The sequence below is a fragment of the Coptis chinensis genome, chromosome 9 (genome assembly GCF_015680905.1).
Source record: "Coptis chinensis isolate HL-2020 chromosome 9, ASM1568090v1, whole genome shotgun sequence".
Classification (NCBI taxonomy): Eukaryota; Viridiplantae; Streptophyta; class Magnoliopsida; order Ranunculales; family Ranunculaceae; genus Coptis; species Coptis chinensis.
Window position 1 is genome coordinate 46,822,595 of NC_141464.1, and position 22,649 is coordinate 46,845,243.

Genomic DNA, 22,649 nt, shown 5'->3' on the forward strand with positions numbered 1-22,649 from the left:
GTTTATATGTTTTTGAATTTTTACATAAAAGAATCACATACACCAAATGAGGAACATGTGTCGTTCTATTGAGAAAATAACTAACACATCAACAATTGAAAGCAGAGGTGTGGTCGGCAGTACTACCTTTAACAACACAATTGGGACTTTACACACCTTCAAACATCATTCTTAACACTTACAACATGGTTATCATAAAAATATTAACACTTACTACACAACACCCATAAATATGAAGCCTACATTAAATACTGAAGGAAAACACCTTTAAACATTACCCCACAGCATTTTTAGATCATAATGGCATACCTAGATAGGAATTGTGTCAACAAACAGGACTTAGAATTTATTTAGTATTTTCTGCATCTGTACATCCATTTTGTACTGATTCATGGTTCTGCTAGATTTACTTCATCTCTTGCATAGCAAAAAGCAATTGTAATAAATAGTTCGCTAAGATGATAAAGAGCAAAACTAATTATGTTAATATGGGAAGATACCTTTAAGGCTTCAATTATGTCACAATTAAAAAAGGTTGGTTACTCAAATAGAGATTAAAAAAAATTTAAGCAGATTTACTGACGAGAACTGTCAAATGGGCGAAGAAGCACATGAATAAATCCATAACTTTATTAAATACTGAAGAGTAAATATTAGAATTCAGAAATCTGACATGACTCACAGGTTTAGCATGTCCATTCAATGTGGACAGAAGGTGCTATTGTGCTCCGTAGATGATAATATACCCCATTATCTGCTGAACCAATCACAGATAAACATGCAGAATCCAGAGGAAACTTTCCACAGCTGACATTGGCTTTCTTTAAATTGACAAAGTACCAATAGCTCCTCCCTATGTTTCTCCAGCCATACAAGAAAATGGGTTTAAAAACAACATAATGACGTATTAATATCAAAATGACAACAATACATTTAGCATCAGAGCTGAATGCACCTACGCTGAAATGAACGGCCTGATTGATGTTCTAAAGTTTAATAGCACCATCATAACTTCCGGTAGTAAACTTTTTCTAATACGCCAATGAAAAGTCCATTGACCAGAGACCAGACACCTCATCTCCCTATATAGGTGACCTTTAGTAACAGCAGAACACCTGAACAAGTATGAACAACTAAATTACTTCTCAAAACCTTGAAAGTAAAAGATGGAACAAAGTACAAGAGTGTCCTACCTACACAGAACCTTCATAGTCGCTTTAAGCAATATGGCATTTGATGTCTGTCCACAATACAGTGCTAAATTTCAATGTAATTACTGTTGTTCGAGTTCTAAGTGGACATCTCCATATCTCAGCTTATTGATCATTATATATCTTACTACGACCAACCAGAATTCCTTGCCTGCAGTGTTTTCTGGATTCAACGGTGTTCATGGATACCCTTCCTTTCCAAAGCTGAATGTTCAACTTCAATTAATTCCGAAAAGGAACCTCTCTTTTCCTTGATAATAGAAAGCTTCTTTATAACGTATTCAACGTTCAAAGAAACAAAATTTGCAGCAACTTTCAAGTGAATTAGTGTTTACTTTGATGCATCAGCAAAATCAATTCAAGTAGCAAGTCCATCTCCTCTACATCTCCTCTTATCCTTCTTTCAGCTTCACGCTCTCGGCTCTTCAAACGCCACTTGGTCAGTTCAAGAATTCAATTTCGTAGCACCTCGCTGCAATATACCATGCCAAAATTATAAGGAATCAAACAATTGGTTTTAATATCCAAAACCACAAATAAGGAGAAGATGTCCAAATATGTATAACTGCAGAGGTAAATTGAGATACTTGGGGTTCATCTCGGAATGCCACGACATTGAATCAATTTCTCTCCTACTATTTCATCTAAATTTTTTTGTTTGATGAGAAGTTAACTACCATAAACTACCTAAACCCTGGCTATTCCTTTAGCATACTGATAAGACTGTCAAATATCTTATACAACTACAGGGTGTAGAAAAATTGAACAAAATTTATAAACGGAAATCACGAAACAAGTATCAAAGTGTAGCTAAACAAGTCAAGTATCTGGTATAACATAACAATCACATTTTTGGTCTTAGGCTCTTAGCAACCACTCGCAAAAGAAAATGCCACAAACTGGACATAGTTTTGAGCTTCACTTCCTTTAACTAAATGTGCAAAACGATTGTGGAAAAATATTGAAAAATCGAGAGAGAGAGAGAGAGAGAGTGTTCTAGCAGTCTAGGTGGTGCCCGCCTAGGCTTGAAATCGGTTCGCAAAACGGTGGGCCTATTAGGCAGGTCTAGATGGACCGATTAGTCGAGCTAGGTGACCTCTAAGAAAGGCCTTAAAATTTGAATATGGGTTTAAAGGACTAAAGCCCAATCAAACTTGAAAGAAATAAGTCATTTATAAGTTGTTAAAAGATCAAAAGTGAGGATGTTTTACTTCATCCCTCTCAAAATAGATCATGTACTATTATACTAACGCCTTATATACCTATAAATACTCTAATTTGTGTATAATATGTGAACTATTGTACAAGTATAGTGTTTGACTGAGTGTAAATATGTAAAGTTTGATTAGTACATAATGTATATATTAGGGGGAAAAAACAGGCTAGCGCCAAACCAGTTTAGGCGCCGCCTAAAAAGTCTGGGCGCTAGGTGTTCTCTCGCCAACTGACTACCACCTAGCGTTTTTATGAACATTGAAAAAAGAGACAATACCAATAGCAACAACCACAGCTCAAGAAGTTCACTCCTATCTTAGTGTGCTAGAGATGCAACATTTGATTACCTTTTCGAATATCTAGTAGATACACATCTGAAGAAAAGGAATTTGGAGCTCCGCCTACCTCTCAGGACTAGTCTACCAAACTGTCTATAGCATTGCTTTTATCGATTATTTTTCTTTCTTCAATCACTTCTACCGATGACTCCCGTTTGGAAGAACGTGAAAAGTGGTATCAGACACCCTCTATGAAGCATCTGCAGGATATATCTTCACCGGTGACTCTTCCCTGTCCATTCTATTTTATTTATGCAAGGCTTACTAAATCCAATGAGAATGAGTATCACAACTTGGCTGTTAGTCCCATTCTCATATGAATCAGACTATCAGAGCCTGACTTGAATAAGAAGTAGAGTAGGAGACTATCAGAGCTAGCCTAACTTCAAATACACAAGCCAACCATCTCCCCAATCTGTCAAAATATGTCTAAGCATTCCAAGTTATTGACGGCTAGCTCTGGTCGATCTGATCATTCTCTCAGGCTAGCACCACCTTGTCCCATTATACATGCAACAGTGCCCATTCCAACTTCAGTCCAAGAAAAACCCAGAAGACACAATCTGGTAGTCAAACCGATATTGCGAGCCAAAAGCATGGTCCCTATCCTTTCGCTTTTGTACAACTTGCACCCTATTTAACGGCCAACTCTAGTTTGCTTACCCATTTTCTCAAGCAAACAACATCTTGTCCTGTTGTACAGCCAACGGTGTCTATACCAACTTCAGTCCAACAAACCCAGTCAAAAGCACTTGTCCGTGCTCCTTTCGCTTTAGTACAATCTACACTTTCTTTAAGGGATCACATGAGACTAGTAGACTTCTCCAAACCTACCCAGGATAAGTATCCCACACAAGAAAGAAAGCAATAGCTTCTAAGACAAAAAAACGAATGTTCTGACATCTTGTTTCTTCTCATACTTACAACCAAACACTCCTTTCGCTTTAGTACAATCTACACTTTCTTTAAGGGATCACATGAGACTAGTAGACTTCTCCAAACCTACCCAGGATAAGTATCCCACACAAGAAAGAAAGCAATAGCTTCTAAGACAAAAAAACGAATGTTCTGACATCTTGTTTCTTCTCATACTTACAACCAAACACTTTTAAAACATATACTGATAATTAAACCCCAACTACACCTAGCTACTGAGACTTATTTATCTTTCAATGAAATTTCACAAACATATCATTGCCAGACTGCTAAATCAACCAACTCAGACAGTCCCTAGCTAAACACAAAGATACTTCTGACTTCTGAGCATAAACATCATAATATCCCTTTTCAAGTACCGATTTTCAGAAAATACACAGTTCTAAGAGAAGAGCTGAGAGAACATTGAGAGGCGCAGAAAAAAATTAGTACACAAGATGACAATAAACTTTCATATTGGGTTGCAGATAAAAGAAGAAGACGGAGAAAGGTAACATTACGTGAGGCTCTAATGTTTTCATGTAGGATCTAGAGTTCCCCGATATCAGAGTCTAAGGGATCTAAAAGGTCGGAATTGAAAACTTCTATTTGAAACCCTCAAGCCTCATTAGGATCTGATCCCATCCTCTACAGGTATTCTTCAATGTCTTGTAGGAGAGAAGTAGAGATCTTCCACCATAAAGGGACAACGTCTTGTTTGCAATATTCTAGAGGAATAACCATTTTATCTGGTTCAATATGCTTTTATATGTTCTTCTATCTTCTACTGCAATTCTGTTTCTACCATGTTGCTTCGGCTTCTACAAAGTCCAGCTTGAAAAGTGACCAAGATATCCAATATTAACTAACTGTATTCAGCTTTTTCCCAACAAGATCTTCTCAGCCTATAATCACAGAATTCTGACTCTTCAGCTCTTTCCAGAAGCATATATAGATGAGAGAAACAAGCTTTCAATAAAGTACGTATTGTTTTTCTAACATGCATTTCAATTCTAATTGCCCTGATACTGCTCATACAAATACTGCTCTGATACTTGTAAATCTGGGTGCTCATACAAATACTGCTCTGATACTTGTAAATCTGGGAATTTTTACATAGTTACATTTACCACAACCTTCAAAGAATATACAAAAGATCCATATCATGCTTAATTAACTAGACAGTTTAAACTCAAAAGAATGGTTTTAGCTTTTTCGGCAATTAGATCCTCGACAAAATTTGCGGCAGAATACTGAAAAAACGTGTTTTTTAGCATTCTTTTAGACCCCCTTGGGAAATGTCTACTATTGGAAAAGATCTCTTACACATTGCATTTGTTTTATGCACAAGAATACAAGTGAGGAAAAGCAAAGTACTACACATATAAGATAAAGAAGACAACGATTTCACAACCTCAGGCATACCTCCCAGGAACCCTAGGTACTTGAAGTTCTTGCTAATCTTCTAGCTCTGAGTCATGCCTGCTGCTATCCCATATAGGAGGCATGGATTCTACAAGGAGATTTGGATTCTGATTTACTCGCTATGCCTAAATCTGTGAGAGCACAAAAGAGAAACAACTTTAATACTTCCTACATGGGTATTCCAAGCAACAATTTTGCAGTGCTATTGATTTACTCTAACCAGTTGAAATTTATTCAAACTTTAAATGGACCACATTCCAAGTGGCATAAGCAAAATGCTTTTGAGCTCAGGTGATAATTGAGTACTTGGAAAAAAAAACTATTTCACTTCATGTGAGTTGAACTCCACTACTCTAGTTAGCTAGTTTACTATGATTATCTGTGTGTTCAGGCTTACAAGTAGAGGGGATTACCTTATGATGGCATCAGTCAATTTGTCAGCTTATACATAGTGAACCAACAACCACAAAAAAGAATCAAATTTGATTTAAATGTTTTAAACTTGTCATAGTTCAAAGCTTTAACTGGAATGCCAAAATCAGTGGTTTCACCTTAAAAATAACTGGCACGAGAAACCAAGAATGAATTGGTATACCAAAAAATAAAAAATGGATAAACATCTATCCTATCTTAGGCTCTAAGCTATAAAACACTTCAGCAAACTGTTTTTCAGTAAACTGTAACTTTCCACGCAACATATCCATTTCAGGAATATACACAATAATGACAATATGTAACATGGACACTTTATATTCTCAAAAAAAATGGGTGTCTAACACCAATCGTACACTATTGCAGACAATTTCAAACTAGGAATACTTTGAAACCCTAAAAGACTAAGATCATAATCAATTACACAAAGTCACAATTCCATGATATGCCAATGGCATAGTAAATTATCTCTAAGGAGGCCCTTCGTAATGTCTTGACACAAGATATAGTTGTGTAACTCAAGGATAGTATTAGTTTTCTTTTTCACTTAGCTGTGTCCTCATGTCCTACTTCATATAGGTCGGACACTCTGTATCCATGTCGCACACCGACACGCGTACCCGTGTTAATGTGACAGCATATAAGTCATACATGCAGAACAAATAAAGTTTTCCATCTCTTGCATGTGGTGTCCAGAAGTTCAATTATAAGATGGGCACTGACATAAATGTTTGTGACCAAGTTGAGACACTCCTAATGTTCAAAAATGGTTATTGGAGCAAGAGTGGGCTGAGAGCAAGAATGGGAATGAAGTGGGAGATGGACCCATGGTTTTCTGGACCGGTTCTTGAAGGAATCCTACAAAGCATACAGAGTATAACCAGTCTTCCAGCAAACCAAGTTATACTTGCATAGCTGTGTATATACTTGGTAGATATACTTGCATAGCTGTGTATATACTTGGTAGATATACTTGGTGTATACACTTGGTATATACTTGCATAGCTGTGTATATACTTGGTTATACTTGCATAGTTATACTTGGTAGATATATTATTGTCTTGGCCCATTTTTTTTTCCGATAATACTATTATTGTCTTAGTCTGAATATATTATTGTCAGGTTGAGAACAGTGTACTCTACAGCACCATTATACCCTTCTCTTTCCTGATTACTGCACTTCACACATCTTTCAAGCTAAAACAGGCATTGTTATCTAATCCCTTTTGCACTGATGTCAGGATTTGGTCTTAGAGATTCATGCAAACACTATTTTAACATTTTGTGCTCTAAACTTTAAATCTTATAAATTTCCTATACTCCAAGGGTGCGGGTGCAAATTCTGTCCTACTTGTACTGTACTAACATTATCCACTAATGGTCCAACAGCTCTAAATGAGAAAGTTAGTATTTGTTTTTATCAATGAAATAGTAATAGTAATAGTAATAAAAATAACAATAATAAATAAATAAAAACAGTCATAAATAATAGACCACAGATTACCTGTTTTGTGTTCCATGTGAACATTGACTGCAAGTCTGCTGATACATTCAACGTCAAGCTGACCTGTATACCCAGCAAAGAAAATAATGATGAAGATGAGAGACTTAAGTAACTTGGTATTCAAACAAAGACAGCAATAAGCACTATAAACTATTTACGATATACAAGACAAGGAAATCAATAACAAGTGGACAGGGACTATTTCAACTATTTGAATGTTAAACATTGAACTCGACATTTCGCCGATTCGACCAACCCTCGATTCTGTAAAATTCTACACTTAAATCATATTTATTTTAGTTGATTGAGTGTTTAAATTGTTTATTGATTGATTGGGTTCTTAATTGGCTTCATTATGTTGGTATTTCAAAGTTAAATATATTTAATAATTATTTGTAAAGAAATATAGTGTTATGAAAAATCGTCCAATTAATCCCGATTAATCCCCGACCGATTACACCTACTCGTTCAAGCAAGTAGCGACCGAGTAGCAATTTAACTGCACAGGGCTCAAGCCATTTGGGGGCCCTAAGTGAGCTATGGAGACAAAGCCCCGAGCCAATTCTGAAGTAGCAGATGCTAAAACCGACTTTTTGGAAGACTTTTTGTTCTTCCATAGTTCCATGTTCCTAAATTTAAAAGAACTTTTGAAAAAGTAAACAGTACAGAGACCAGAATTTTGGTCCCAAAACCTCATTATCTAATCAACCTAGTTAGGTCTTTGTGCCCCGTGTGTGGTGCATTAAGATCCTGGAGCCAGTTCCGTTTGTCCAAACATCAACAATATCATAGTCTCCAAGCAAATTGAATATCAACCGTATTGGTGTGCTGCATGCCCTTCAAAAAATTCTAAAACAGTCAAAGAAAGTACAAGATCATGTATATACATATACAGATAACAAAAATTGGAACTGGTACAGAGAACATACAATATCATCATACATAATTAAGCACGACGCTTGCTCAGTCTCCATGAATTTGGCTCGTGATAACGGTCATATAGAGGCTCGACTCTCTCTTGACGCTTTCTTTTACTCATTTTTGTAGGATCTGCTACCTTGAAGAATCTCGGTGCCAGTTCAACAAGCCATTTTGGATCAATAGCTGTTACCTCCCGCATATACTCTTTCGTTGTCATCACCAATTCATGGTAAAGAACCCAGTCAGACTGTCTTTGGAAAAGTGCACTGCTGGGGTGAATATAAACTGGTTGGTTTTCAACTAATGTTTTATAACCCTCCTGTGGATCCTTTCTAGCCGCATGAAAGAAGAATCCTGCCGCAATTGCCTGCCTAATTTTGGTAAAGTTTTTTCCAGCAGTCAAGACGTCCAACTTATATCTGAAAAAGGTAACAACAACCACAAATTTAGAACACCAACGTTGAAGGTGCTAAAATCAAGAAAAAGGATTATCTTAGTGGTCACATACACAGATTAATCACAAGTTACAGAGGTTGAATTTAACTTTCAACGAAAGGCAAGAAACTAAAAAAAACGACTCATTGTATCATCCAATTGAAAAGAATCCTGCGGTCCATGCTAACCCAAATTTTTCCGGGCAAAAATAGGGATAGGTGATGAATGGTTCCAACAAACTTAAAAAGGGACTTCTTCCCCCTTACCAGGACACAATACTTACTACACTAAAAGGGCATATTTATCCGGGCAATGTGTGCTTCTAGTTTCCACAATTAGCTTTTTAGCGTCAATGCCTTCATGATACGGGAAGTTTGTACTTCTAATTTCCAAATTTAGCTTTTTACTTTTTAAGCGTCATGATATAACTATATAAGTATGATAGGACTCAAAACCTGAACAAATTCACAAATATCTTATAAAACCTTGGACGAATATTATGTGGAACAGTAACCACGACTCCGAGAAATATGACAATGGCAAAAAATAAAAACTCACAGAAACATGCTAGCAAGTACTTGTGCACAAGTATATAATGATAATTTTGACGACCTAAGTACATATGTTGACTGAAAAGACAGGATCTATAGAAGAAACAATATCCAACCAGATATACCGTTATGATTTTTAAATTACAGATTTTTATAAACAAAGTAGGGATGATCTAAGCACAAGTTGCTTAAAGAAACTAAATCAAACCCAAAAGTATAAACAGCATTAAAGAAAACATACCTGTCCATGATGGTAAGAAGTTGTTTCCTGACATCCTGCGCCCTCCTCAAGGATCGAGATTGGACAAAGTTCTCAAAGCACCATGGACCGGAAAAGTTTTTTGCCTTCCAGGCCTCATAAACAGCAAGTAAAGTGAGATGGTCCCCCTCAGGCTGAAAAAACTTGGCTCTCTTTTGATCTGCCATTGCTTGTTTCTCTCTGGGCCTATAGAATATGTTTCCAGTTTGAATCATTGCAATGATGGTCAAAATTTCATCACTGCATCCAAGGTCCACGCTGGCCAGAAGCATCTTTGATAACGGGGGATCCAACGGAAATTCAGCCATTTTACGACCCAATTCAGTCAGAAGCCCTTCGTCATCCAGAGCTCCTAAACTATATAGCTGCTCCATTGCAGTGATGAGAGCTTGAGGAGAAGGGGGATCCATAAAGTCAAAAGAAAGAAGATCATTTATCCCCATTGCCTTCATCTGAAGGGTTGTGGCTCCAAGATTTATCCTCTGGATTTCTGGGACAGAGGTTGGTGACATCTCGTTGCGATAAGCACTCTCTGTATACAGGCGGTAGCACTTTCCAGGTCCTGTACGACCAGCCCGCCCAGCTCTCTGTTTGGCTGATGCTTGTGAAATAGGAGTGATGACCAGTGAATCCAACCCTTGCTTTGGGTTATACACATTCTGCTTTGCAAAACCAGGGTCAATGACATAGAAAACGCCATCAATAGTCAAGGAAGCCTCTGCAATATTCGTTGCCACAACCACCTTTCTCTTCCCAGGAGGTGCAGGGTCAAATATGCGTGACTGCATTTCACTAGGAAGAGCACTATAGACAGGCAGTATAATCAACTCAGGCACACTCTTCCCAAGCCCTTTCATTCTTTCGTAAAGTGACTGACAGGCATGATCAATTTCCTCTTGACCAGTTAAGAAGAGAAGAATGTCGCCTTCAGGTTCTGTCAAGTGAATCTGCAAGACAGTGATCAGTGCTGCATCCAGATAATCACTTTCTGGCTGCTTTGTGTAGAGGATCTCGACAGGAAAAGTTCTTCCTGGAATTGTAAAGATATTACAGTTGAAGAAATACCCAGAAAATTTTTCCGCATCAAGTGTAGCAGAAGTGACAATTAAACGGAGTTCAGGTCTCCTTTGCACAAGTTGTTTCAGCAATCCAAAAAGCACATCAGTGTGAATTGTCCTCTCATGAGCTTCGTCCAACATAATTACAGAGTACTGAGAAAGGTTTTCATCAATCAATATCTCGCTCAGAAGCATACCATCAGTCATGTACTTGATTACAGTTTCAGGTCCTGTGCAATACTCAAACCGAATAGCATATCCAACTTCCTCCCCTAAATGACAACCAAACTCTTCTGCAACCCTCTTTGCCACAGACTTAGCAGCCACCCTACGAGGCTGAGTACATCCAATCTTACCCCTGGTCGTGTAACCTGCTTCAGCCAGATACTGTGTGACCTGTGTCGTCTTACCAGAACCAGTCTCTCCAATGACAACCAACACCTGGTTATCATGAACAGCCAGAACAAGTTCTTTCTTCAGTTTGTATATGGGCAGAATCTGCCTTTGTTCCTGGATGGACAGCTTTGTCCTCTGCCCAAATGTAAGTGCTTTGCCATAAGCATCTTTCTTCCACTCTGGCATATCATAGGCCGACAAGCCCACCCCCCTGAGCTCCTGAGCAAGATGCCTCTCACCTGTCTCAGGCATTGGGTCTTCCCACGGACGATTGAGATCTTTTGGAATGGAGTCAAGCATGGTTCTCTGTTGTTGCTCTCTTACCTCTCTCCTCTCTTTTATGAGAGCAGACTGAAGTGCAGCTGCGCGACTTAAAGATCCTTCGGGATTCTTAAAGATCTTAACAGGTGACATATCAGTAGAGTATCGACTCTGCCCTTGCAAGAAAGCTGGTTCATCTTCATTCAGCTCTATCTCAAGCTCTTCTTCAGCACCCTCTTCCTGATACAGCAACCCATCCTCATCCTCATCACACATCGGATGCTCCCTAATATCCAAAACACCAGCAGCCATCAGTTGTTTTGCTTCCCATTTCTCAGGTGAGCTCATCCTTTTCAACGGACGCCTTGATGAAGATGGACCATCATCTTCTGTTATCCTAATGCCTGAAAGACCTGTCCTCGAAGTAGGACCCTGATTTGAACTCTGAGGGTTCACCCTAGAAGCATCATCATCCGTTCTCTTCTTCATCGGAATAAGATCTTTACCCGTAGTCTGATCAACATCTCTCATTGACAAACTCATCTTCTGACCCATCAACGAAATCACCTTAACAAAAACATCTTGCCCTCTCTTCACAACATCTTTTGCATTCGGTATTCTCCTTCTCCTACTCGCCAACTGAGAAACATGAACCAAACCTTCTTTCCCTCTAAAATCATTCAATTGCACAAAACATCCAGTCTCCATCACCCTCGATACCTTACCTGCATAAACCATAAGCAATTCTGGAGCATTTGACCGTGACTGACTTTTCACCCACTTCTCATCCTCATCCTCATCTCTTCTTTCTTCCCCTCCACCATACTCCTCACCACTCCTATCTCTACCATGTCTATCCCTATCTCTTCTCCCCTTACTCCTCGAATCACGTCCACCATCTTCATCTCTCTCCCTATACCTTTCTTGTCTATCATCTTCCTCTCTATCTCTTCCCTGTCTTCCACCCCCATTGTCTGGTTCCTCCTTATACCTCCCCCCACACCTATCTCGTCCGCCCCCATCGTCCTTATACCTCTCCCTATGCACATCTCTCCTACTATCTCTCTCTCGATCTTTCTTCTCCCGTAACTCCCTAGCATCATTCTCAATCTCCTTTTCCAATTCCCTCACTCTAGCTTTCCCATCCGCTATATTCAAGGCCGAAAACTCCCCACCCTCACCATCACCTTTACCCTTTTCTTTACCACTACTAGACTTAAAAGGTGGATAAATAGCATGAATAACAGTTAACAATGAACTAACAAAATAATCAGGAAACTCAGCACCATTTTCTTTTAATTGTAAATCAAAATTACTAACATTGTCTGAACTTGTACCCAAGTCTATAACAAATTCAGCTAGTACCTTGTCTTCAACACCCAAGTGTGACTCCAATTCTGTGCATACTTTCGATAATAGGGATAAAAACTCAAGCTTTTTCAACCCCTCGTTTTCAATTTCAGCCCGCATTGACCAATTTCTCTTTTTGATGAGAAATTGATTGGATTTGAGATTCTAGGGTTTTGGAAAGTGTGATTGAGTTTTGGATTTGGTCTGGTTAATGTCATCAGAAGTCGTGTCTTGTAATACTAGCTTTATATATTATATTTTTCCATGGTTTATAACACGTTGAAAATATGTTTTTTATTTTTTTCGATGCAAACGTTGAAAATATGTTGTCAGGTTTTACAAAACTAACTAGTTTATTAGTGATTTCTGATTTGAGAGATGTTGACATCACAAGTATAGAGTTAAATTGGATAGATATGGGATAAGAAATGGTGTTTGTCACTTGGTGAAGAACAACAGTGGAGTCTCCAACGGTCTCTCTCCTTCTCTTCTCATCTCTCATAGGTACTATTGTATCCTTATCAGAAACAAAATTATCATCTGTGACGGTGGAGGAAATAGGTGATTAAATCTGATGGCCGTTTTAAATTGTTAAAACCTGTTTCAAATGAATGAAAATAGTAAAATAACCCTGCAAATAAAGTGTTTTTCTTTTCATACATGAAAATATGAAATGAACACATCATCCCAGATTCACAAGTTGGAAGGGAATTGGTCTCGACCCAACCAACAACTGATCCCTTAGTAATTTTTGCTTCTTGAATTAATGTCGCGTAAAATACCATGTGGAGAGGCATGAAGCTCATTCATATCGTCTGCAAAAATGAATTTTAAATGCTGATTACATTTGCGTATCTATGTTTATATAGTTTTTTTTGTATCATCAGATTTTGCAGATGCTGAATGACTCAAATCACAGTGTAAGAGAAGCAGCAGTATTTTGTATGGAGGTTGTTTGAAGAACTAGATTACTGTAGTGATTAGTTATTTTGAACTGTACTAATAAGATCTACTCATCCCTGTTGAGTTGAAGTATCTCGTGCCCTTTTTTCTCATTATATATATATATATATCAAATTACTAGTAAATCCTAGGCGAGGGAGTAATCTGATGAGGACTTTGCTTGATTGTATTGTTTTCTATACCTCTTTCTTTTATGTTTTATCCGTAGGTTCCCTTGACATTCGTTGTGTATCTTATCAAATTATAGAGAGAGTATAACAACCCCAATTTTTAAACAACATAAATTAAATTATTTGATTAAAAATAACTATTATATTATGAAGTCTAGCTTATTCTAGAATTTGTTTAGCTATTGTTGATTTTCAAAAAAAAAAAAAAAGTTAATGTTTTTACTTGAATTGTTTGTTAGAACTTATGTGGGTATTTTATAATCATTTTGGGGCAGAAAACATTGTTAAAATGTACCCACTCGTATAGGTATGGACCTTGGGTTTTTAGACCCATTGGAGACCCATAGGTTACCTTAAAATGACTTAAAACATGGAATAAAGAAGAGCTGCGAATTTTCTCTCAGAAAAAAGATGATTATTCAAAATCAAAACCCTAAATTCCAATAAAAGAAGGAAAGAGGAAGAAAATAGAAAAAAGGGACGCAAAGTATTGGGCTCACCGCACTATTGATATTCATAGTTGTTTACATCTTGTAGACTTAATAAGGTGAGTTATATTTATTTCTTTTATTGTTTCCATAGAAATAGGATATGTTGTTTGTTATGTGTGATCATATGGATTGTATATTGGGAGGATAAAGCCATTAATAAATTGTATAGAGTTTTGTGAAGAAGATGAACAGTTAACAGTAAACACCATTCTAGAAAAGTTGTCTGCGCAGTAGTTTAATTCTGTTCAGATGGAGATCTTTCCGCACACGGATGTCTCTCAAATTTAATCCATAGTTTCCTGACACATTGTAGTCTGACATATTAAAATTTTAGACAGATCCAACGGTTGGATTTCTGTCGAGGCGCGCATAAGCGTGACACGTCGTAGTGTTTCTACACCAGAAAAACTGCAGTGTGCAGTCTTTTGTTTCTGCTTAGATGGCGTTGTTTCCATACTCGGATTTGTATGAAATTTAATCCATAGTTTCCTGACACATTGTAGTCTGACATATTAAAATTTTAGACAGATCCAACGGTTGGATTTCTGTCGAGGTGCGCATAAGCATGACAGGTCCTAGTGTTTCTACACCAGAAAAACTGCAGTGTGCAGTCTTTTGTTTTTTCTTAGATGGTGACCTTTCCGTACTCAGATTTGTATGAAATTTAATCTATAGTTTCCTGACACATTTTAGTCTTCCATATTAGATTTTTAGATTTATCCAATGGCTTGATATCTGTCGAGGCTTCCATTAGTGGGACTAGTCGTAGTAGAAACTACACCAGAAAACTGATGGGTGCAGTCCTTTGTTTCTGTTTAGATGGAGGTCAACCTATTATCGGATTGACCTCAAATTTAATCCATAGATTCTTGATATCCAGTTAAATGACATATACAAATTTTAGGCAGATCCAATGGTGGGTTGTCTGTCAAGGCACGGATTAACAAGATTGTTAGAATTAGCTCAAGTTTAAAATAGATATAGTTGGGTGGTTACATGATGGCATTAGATGGTCGAGTGGTTATTATACTTTCGATATATTCTTACTATCGTTGAAAATATTGGTGTGGAATGAAAATATATCTATATGTTTTATTTTATCGTGATTATTAAAATATTTGGAGAATTGGTTAAGAGCTACGTAAGGCTTGATTCTAATCTTAAAAGATTGGATAATTAGAAAACCTTATGTACAAAGTCAAATCACTATATCTATAATATATATTATTAGTTTGTGTGATAACTATGTGATTGTGTTAGAAAGTACTTGTTGTTTGATACTACATAAATATATATGTGTGAGATAGAAGTTGTATATGAATATAGACTTTAGTATATGTAGATCCGTTTTGGACATTAGTGTGTGTGGACTTGAATTTGGGTTAATGAACTATTTGTTTACAATATTGTATATATGAGTGTGGTTATGTAAATTGTATTTGTTTGATTATAAGTCCGCTTTTACATTAAATGATGCTTAAGTGCTTGATTTGCCTTGACACGCGAAATGACTCTCTACATGTGTGGTCCGTTTTGACATGAGTAATGCTAGTATAATTATAAGTGATAATAATGTTTTAAAGTGTCGCCCACGTCTTTAGAACTCTCCATGCCTCAGGATTTGGTAATGAGATATTATGACTTGTGATGTCATGTGATAGATGGGTATTCATTAAATGTGCCATGAATGACCCAATAGTTTGACCGCCCTAGAGGAACTAAGGTATTCGCCATGGGTTGGTCGTATTCCTTGAATGTACGGGAATGTAGGTTTGGGTATTCCTTGAATGTGGCGGGAATGACTCGGGGCATTCATTGAATGTGCCATGAATGGCCCATTAGTGTTATGATGGATATTCCTTGAATGTGGCGGAATGACCCAAGGTATTCATTGAATGTGCCATGAATGACCGATATTTTGTTATGCCCAAAGGAGGCTTTGTGATTATGTGTATGGAAAGCCCAGAGATGGTCGTGACTCACAAGTTCTGAGTTTACAAGATAAAAATATGTTTCCGGAGGCGATATCCCGCCGGGACATATGTCTTGTAGTGGTACTTCGGTGTGAGTGAGGCATACCTGATATATGTGTGATTTGGTAAATGTGTGTAGTGCAAATCGTGGAGTAGGAACTAAAGGTTGGGCTGTGTCTTTGAATAAATGAGTCAACGAGATAATTAATAAGCAAAGTAAAATATTGATTTTACGTGTGATGGAGTTATTGCATATGATGTATATGATTTTTTATGATAAATGCTTACGTGGTTTGTATGAGTTGATACTCACAAGGGATGAATATACTCCTTGGTTGTGACTTTTCCTCGTTCTCATAAGTAGACGAGTGATACTAAAGTAAAAGTATATGAATTGTGTAATGTTATGGATATGAAGTGTAACGGTAAATAATATTAGTAAATGATTGTGATTTCTATGTGACTGTGAAATGACTATAACTTGATATGTTATTACGAAACTATTAATGACTTGTGATAGTCTGAGATCTATGGTTATGCACGCAGAAACTTTATGACGTAATGATGTCATATGAATGACTACCCTTGATGAAGGTATTATGATAAGTGGTATTCCCCGAATATGCGGGATCTAACCGGAGTAATATCAATTAGACTTAATTGTCTTAAATGAGGTTTGGTTATGAATGAAATTTTGGTAGGCCGAGATAAATCATTTTATTGTGATGTCTAACTTTCTGTTTTAAGTGTAAAGGTAGGATCTATTAATCTTTTCTGCAGGGACGTAAATATCCTACCCTAAGACGACGTGTTGGCTTAAAGGTAAGGTATACCAAACACATATTTAATTAGGTTGTCATATGTGCATTTAATAAATGGAATGTAAGTGGTATTGTATTGTGAGTTATTTTGGAAAGTTGGAATGACGAGTACTGTTATATGAGATTCTTGGAATTTGTATGTTGGGGGTGAAATCTTACTTGGGAAGAAACTACACGCCGTTTTTGGAAAACGGAACTATATTGTCTTCCAAGTTGAAATTGTTTGAAATGTTACATTTATTCATTTAAAAGATTATTATATATTTTGTTGTTAGTCTACTCATACCAGCAAATTCAATTTGCTGACCCATGTTTGCTTTGTTTTGCAACGTGAGTGTGTTCTTGGGAACATAGATGGTGGAGTGCAGTGGATAAGGAGACGTGATTTGGAGTTGCTCTTGGAGTCTTCTGGTTTAAGATTTTCTGAAGAGTGGGTTAGTTTCTTTATAGTTTAATAATGTAATTTAAGGATTTTTTTCCTTTTCGTTTCTTTTGATTTCAGTTTTTGTATATATCGTGTTTGATAACAGGGTTTTGGGTTTTGTTTCACCCCGGGTTTCCAGATAATTAAATATAATTGTTTTAAATATTGTCTGGAAATTTGGGGTGTGACAGAGAGAGATACAAAACATCCTACATATGAGAGAGAGAGTCATGTCGGCAATCTCCAATACTTTCAACTCTTAAGTTATTAGTTGTGACTTACATCAAGTGTACGACAAGAATGTTAAGAACAAACTATTTGTGTTCAACCCAAGAATAAAAAAAACTATTGTATTTCTCATAGGATTAAATTCCATACCCAAAAATAAATAGAGAGAAAGCAAAAGAGATATTCTCAGGTATGTTTTTTTATTCGATTCGGATTGGATCTTTGATACTTCTTTGTTTGATCATATTGAATATATCTATTGAATTCTAATTACTTTAATTGTTTTAGATCTTGGCTTGTTTGTATTGTTTTGATCCATAATTTGATCAATTGATCTAGTATCTGATTGAATTTTATGATTTGATCTATTAGAGGAAGCCAAGATAAAGGCAATAGTTGGACACACACAGCAGCACTTTCTTGCACGTATTGGCGCAATAGAAATGGAAGAAGGGAGAAAACCCCAATCTGAGTCTTCAATGAGTCGCAATGTATTCTGTTGTCGTGGGTTGATGGTGCTGCTCGCTTAGTTTTGATTCTCGAACTCGAAGATATTTCAGCCATTTCAAGAGCTTCACTTTCTATTTCTGATGCATGTATCAATGAATATATGCGGATGTCATTCATGGCAGCTGGAGCTGTCAAACAACTAGTCCGCCTTCTGAACCATACCAAAGAAAATGTTAAATTGGTTGCATCTCATGCTCTTGAGAGGCTTTCTATCAGGTTGGCATCTTTATGTTTAACCTTAGGTTCCCACTGGTGGAGGTGATTGAAGAGGGTAGTAAGAGAACAGTCGAAGCGGGCTTAGCCATTATGTTTAACCTGTTAGGAATATACAACTTAATTGTACTTACTCTTTACCAATTACCAAATTATACAAACCTTTTGTCTTGTAAGTGTCTTGTACTTCTTAATTAAATCCGAGCCTAGTGTAGATACACTATGTCCTTAAGACAGATTTTCCCCCTCACGGTGCTTGAAGGTTGATGGGAAACTATCTCCCAAGATAGAACGGATTTCCTTCTATAGAAAGCTAGCACTTCAATTCTATAGACTCAGCGAACACAACATAGTATTTGACTAAGAACGTAGGGAGAAGAGAAAAAGATCGAGACTCCGTGTGATCCGGGTTTTTTTTCTCTCCAAATTCATCCACTATTTATAGGTGAGTGGTGCCTTTTCAAACAACAACAAAAATGACTCTTGGGAAAAAGTAAGCAACTCTTTGAAAAGTCACATGTTTCGAAAGGACACACCATTTCGATATAGCAATTTTTCAACCGGTGCCTATTTCGAAGGTTGCACCTTTTTTCGGCATGATGCAATTGCTTCAAACCAAAGGCACATTTCGAAGGTCGCGACCTTTTGGCATAATGCAATCCGCTTCAAACAAATGCATCATTTTGAAAAGGTTTTTCTCACATTACGTACTGTTTCAAGAAAAACCCCATTTCATCTTAGGTGGGGTAACTTGGGAGACAAACTACTCATTCATATTTAAATGGATTTGAGCAAATCATTTTTCTAACATAACCTTAGCATGGACGCTGAGAATCACGCGGCCATAATTGCCGCTAGAGCTGTTCCTTCTCTGCGAAGAATTGTTCTCTCACAAGGACCACAGTGGATGCGTGCTCTTCGTTTGCTAAGATCTTTGCCAACACAATGACGTTTGCAAGGTATCAAATTTGGCACAATGGGTATGAATATCTATGCATTTAGATTAAGTGATTTTTCGGGTCCTTTGAAATGCATTCAAATTGTTCATCGTGTACATTTAGAGGAAACTTTTAATACGTTCAAATTAAAGGACATGGGAGTATGGGACATGCAAATTCATAGAAAAAACATTCTGATAGAATACTAATTTGCATCTTAGAATACCATTAAAAGGTGAATTTCTTTCAATGTAGATTTTTTAATTTTTTGCCTAAGTTCATAAGTTTCCATTCTCTCAAAACTAGTCTCACAAGAATGCTCCTACCTTCTGCTCCCTCTTATACCAAAAATCATAAGTTTTGGGTCGTACGATAATCGTGGTGTGTAACATTCCAATAAGTCATGTCAAATATAATAGCTCCCTGCTATCAAATCTTTATTGTTTACTTCAATACAAAATTTATAATTCAGTCATAGAAACATATCATTATATTGTTTTTATTGTAGTTATTGTAGTTATTCAACACTATATATGCAAAATGATCATAGGCAGTAGATAAATGAAGACCATGGTCGTACTCTATGTTGTGCATGCTATGTTCAGGCAACTAATAATAGTAGTATGCAACTAGGGAAGCTTTGACCTTGGTTTGTACGTAGTTTATTATATGTACAACATTTATGGAACTATTCTTTTTTGTAGAAGGAGCTTGTGGTTATACTCAGAAGCAAGGATACGGCTTAGAAACTGCAGCAGTGAGCCCAACTTTGTTCAGTGAAGGAGCGGCATGTGGAGCATGTTTTGAGATCAAATGCATTAATAGTCCAGAATGGTGCACGCCAGGGCAGCCCTCTATTACAGTCACAGCTACAAACCTTTGCCCACCGAATTCCGCCCAATCAAACGACGATGGTGGATGGTGCAACCCACCTCGTGCACATTTTGATCTTTCTCAACCTGCATTCCTTAAGATTGCCCAGTACAAGGCTGGAATTGTTCCAGTTCAACATCGCAGGTCTATCTCATTTCTTTAGCAAGGCCACAACAACACCTCTATAATTTCCAAATGAATGAATATATATACTCAATGGAACGGGGCTTTTTTTTTGTTTTTTTGCAGGGTTCCATGCAACAAGGTCGGAGGAATTAGATTCACAATCAGTGGGAATTCTTATTTCACCTTGGTCATGGTATGGAATGTTGGAGGAGCTGGAGATGTCCAGTCAGTGCAAGTGACGGGTAAGAAGACAGGATGGGTTCATATGAAACGTAACTGGGGCCAAAATTGGCAAACAGATTGCGTCTTAACTAATCAGTCAGTTACCTTCAGAGTCGCAGCAAGTGATGAACGTACCTCTACCGCTTGGGGCGCCCCCTAGTTGGCAGTTTGGTCAGACCTTTGAAGGCAAGAACTTCAGGTAGAAAGCCTGCAATACTGCTAACATACAATTCTAATGACCACATCAATCATCTTTTGTTTCTTGTAACTCATAAAGTGTGATTGCTGCACTCAGGTTTCGTATTGTGTATTAGAGTGCTATTTTTATGTAATATTAGTTAAGCTAAGTCGAAAAAAAGGGTGGTTGGACTTGGGTGCAAGAAAATTAGCTCTTTCTCTTGACGATTAGTTGATAGCATTGTGAAATTGTGACCAGTTGCTATTAATAAGTAGGATTAATTGGCCTAAGCGTTTCATCATCTTCGAATTCATTTAAACAATATTCGAATTCATTTAAACAAACTCCACACTCGAGAGCACCTTTGCCGATTTTTAAACCTTTCACTAATGAGTACATGAATGTTGGAAACTTTTCAATTACGGTTTAGAAAAATACTATAAATTAGGGACGATTAATTTTGTAATGTTGGAGACATGCATTATGCGTATATAAAGTGTTAAAATTATCCCATTATTGAACCTATCACTTTGGATTTGGAAGCTTCACCTTGGACTTTGACTTTAAACGTTTTATCAAATCCATCTACACAGTAAACTTTAAACGTATTATCAAATCCATCTACACAGTAAACTTGTGTCTTATATACGATGGTAGTAGCTAAGAGATTAATATTGTGTCTTTCAATGGAACCATATATAAATAAAATAAATTTACAAATAAAAGTAGCTATAATTTTTAAATCTTAAATATTTTAAAACCACAAAAAATGAAAAAATAAAATATTTGTCACGACAAATTTGGACAATCAAACAACAGCAAATAGTTGCAAACCAGGACAAATGATATTTACCACAGTATCATCAAACAGTGGCAAATTAAATTCGCCACAAGTTATTTGCAATTGTCACATAACAAATTTGCCAGTGGCAAATGGTGACAAAATTTGCATTTGCCACAACTCTTATCAAACATAGCCTCAACTTCCAATCGTGACACATCTGCCAATTCCTTATCAACGCACAGATGTACTTATATGGAAGTTGAAATAAAAAACATTCCCCATAAAGACTGCCTCACCAACTCGCCATCGAAGTTCGACAAGAAGAAACTAGTAGATCTTCTCTTTCTCTCAATCAAGACGATGTATTTGTTAATCACTAGTTTTTTAGCCCGTTCAACGAACGGGGATCTTTTTCACGTACGTATTAGTGGAGTTATCTATGAGTAGAGAAATGTCCATAACATTTACTTAATTATTAATATAAACTAGATTTTTGGACCTGTTCAACGAACAGGGCCGTTTTTATATAATTTTTATGTATAAAAAATATTATTTCTAAACTATATTAAAATGTGGGTTGTATAAAAATATGGAGTTACGTGATAAGCCCATTTGGTAATCTGTAATACGAACTAAATTGACGCATGCAATCCAATTTTATCGCTTAGGCCCATAGTGCACTTCTTAGGACTATAGTGCATCTTAGACATAGCCCATAATAAAGTCTATTAACCCATTTAATTGTGGTTGAGTTTAATGTTTTAATGAAAATGTGTCCTTGGTTTATTTATTAAGACATTTTTGTTAATGTATAACTTGCATTGCACTTATTGAATCGTTAAGTTTTGATAGAAGAAGAATCAAATAATTGGAACGATAAAATTCATATTAACTGAACTATTATTTATCTGCTACTATTTATCAACGTATGTAAATTTTATAGTTAAAATATTACAAATAGATCTGCAACTTTGCATAATGTTGTTTGAATATGCTGTGACATTATTTGAACAAAGCGTTAGAGTGTATTTTGTATGTATGAATAGTGTATCCAGCCAAAAAAATTTACTAACAACGTCAAAAGGACAAAGTCTTCTAAATATGTATGTATTTTATGAAAGCCCAAACTTTGGCCCATAGTCTATTAATTTGTTGGAGTTTTGTGATAGTGTAGTCGTCTAAACATTGAGTTGTCCATAAATGGTTTTGGCCTCATTTATTTGCCGTTTCTTCCTCTTTCTATTAATTTCTGTTTTGGCTGAATTGAATATTTTATGTTTAATTTGACAGGTTTAGCAGTAAACCTGCATCAGGAGTAATACGTCAGAATATAGATTTGGAAGACAAATGTGTTGATGTTGCAAACACATAAATTGATAGCAAAGTCATATATGTTGGCTGGTGAGATAGCTGTGGATATTGTTAAGAAATACCAACTGCTGTTTTGTTAGTTTTAGAAAGTTG

The 22,649-nt window shown here is 36.7% G+C and overlaps 1 protein-coding gene and 1 pseudogene across 8 annotated transcripts; one reads left to right on the forward strand and one right to left on the reverse strand.

The window, feature by feature from the left end:
- Positions 1-683: 683 nt before the first annotated feature.
- Positions 684-12,795, reverse strand: LOC147476320 (putative pre-mRNA-splicing factor ATP-dependent RNA helicase DEAH5). Of its 7 annotated transcripts, none has more exons than XR_015207942.1 (7): positions 9,189-12,795; positions 7,970-8,380; positions 7,041-7,103; positions 5,105-5,235; positions 1,194-1,683; positions 960-1,115; positions 684-853 (listed from the first exon to the last, which is right to left on the reverse strand). XR_015207942.1 is itself a non-coding variant. In XM_086583027.1 (2 exons), the coding sequence occupies exons 1-2, from the start codon at positions 12,389-12,391 to the stop codon at positions 7,987-7,989; spliced, it is 3,597 nt and encodes a 1,198-aa protein (XP_086439153.1). In that variant the 5' UTR covers positions 12,392-12,795; the 3' UTR covers positions 7,832-7,986. The 7 variants fall into 7 exon arrangements, 1 of the variants encoding a protein (XP_086439153.1); XR_015207940.1 differs by having other exon boundaries at positions 956-1,115; XR_015207939.1 differs by having other exon boundaries at positions 684-1,115.
- Positions 12,796-19,684: 6,889 nt separating this feature from the next.
- Positions 19,685-20,692, forward strand: LOC147476321 (expansin-A3 pseudogene; annotated as a pseudogene). Its single transcript, XR_015209760.1, has 2 exons — positions 19,685-20,019; positions 20,125-20,692. The product of XR_015209760.1 is annotated as an expansin-A3 pseudogene (transcript).
- Positions 20,693-22,649: the final 1,957 nt, after the last annotated feature.

Bases quoted from the DNA above. Each gene is read 5' to 3' on its own strand.
- LOC147476320 (XM_086583027.1), bottom strand. From the start codon at position 12,391: ATGCGGGCTGAAATTGAAAACGAGGGGTTGAAAAAGCTTGAGTTTTTA. The intron at 8,381-9,188 runs GTATGTTTTCTT...TACCTTTTTCAG, and splicing joins CTTCTTACCATCATGGACAG to ATATAAGTTGGACGTCTTGA.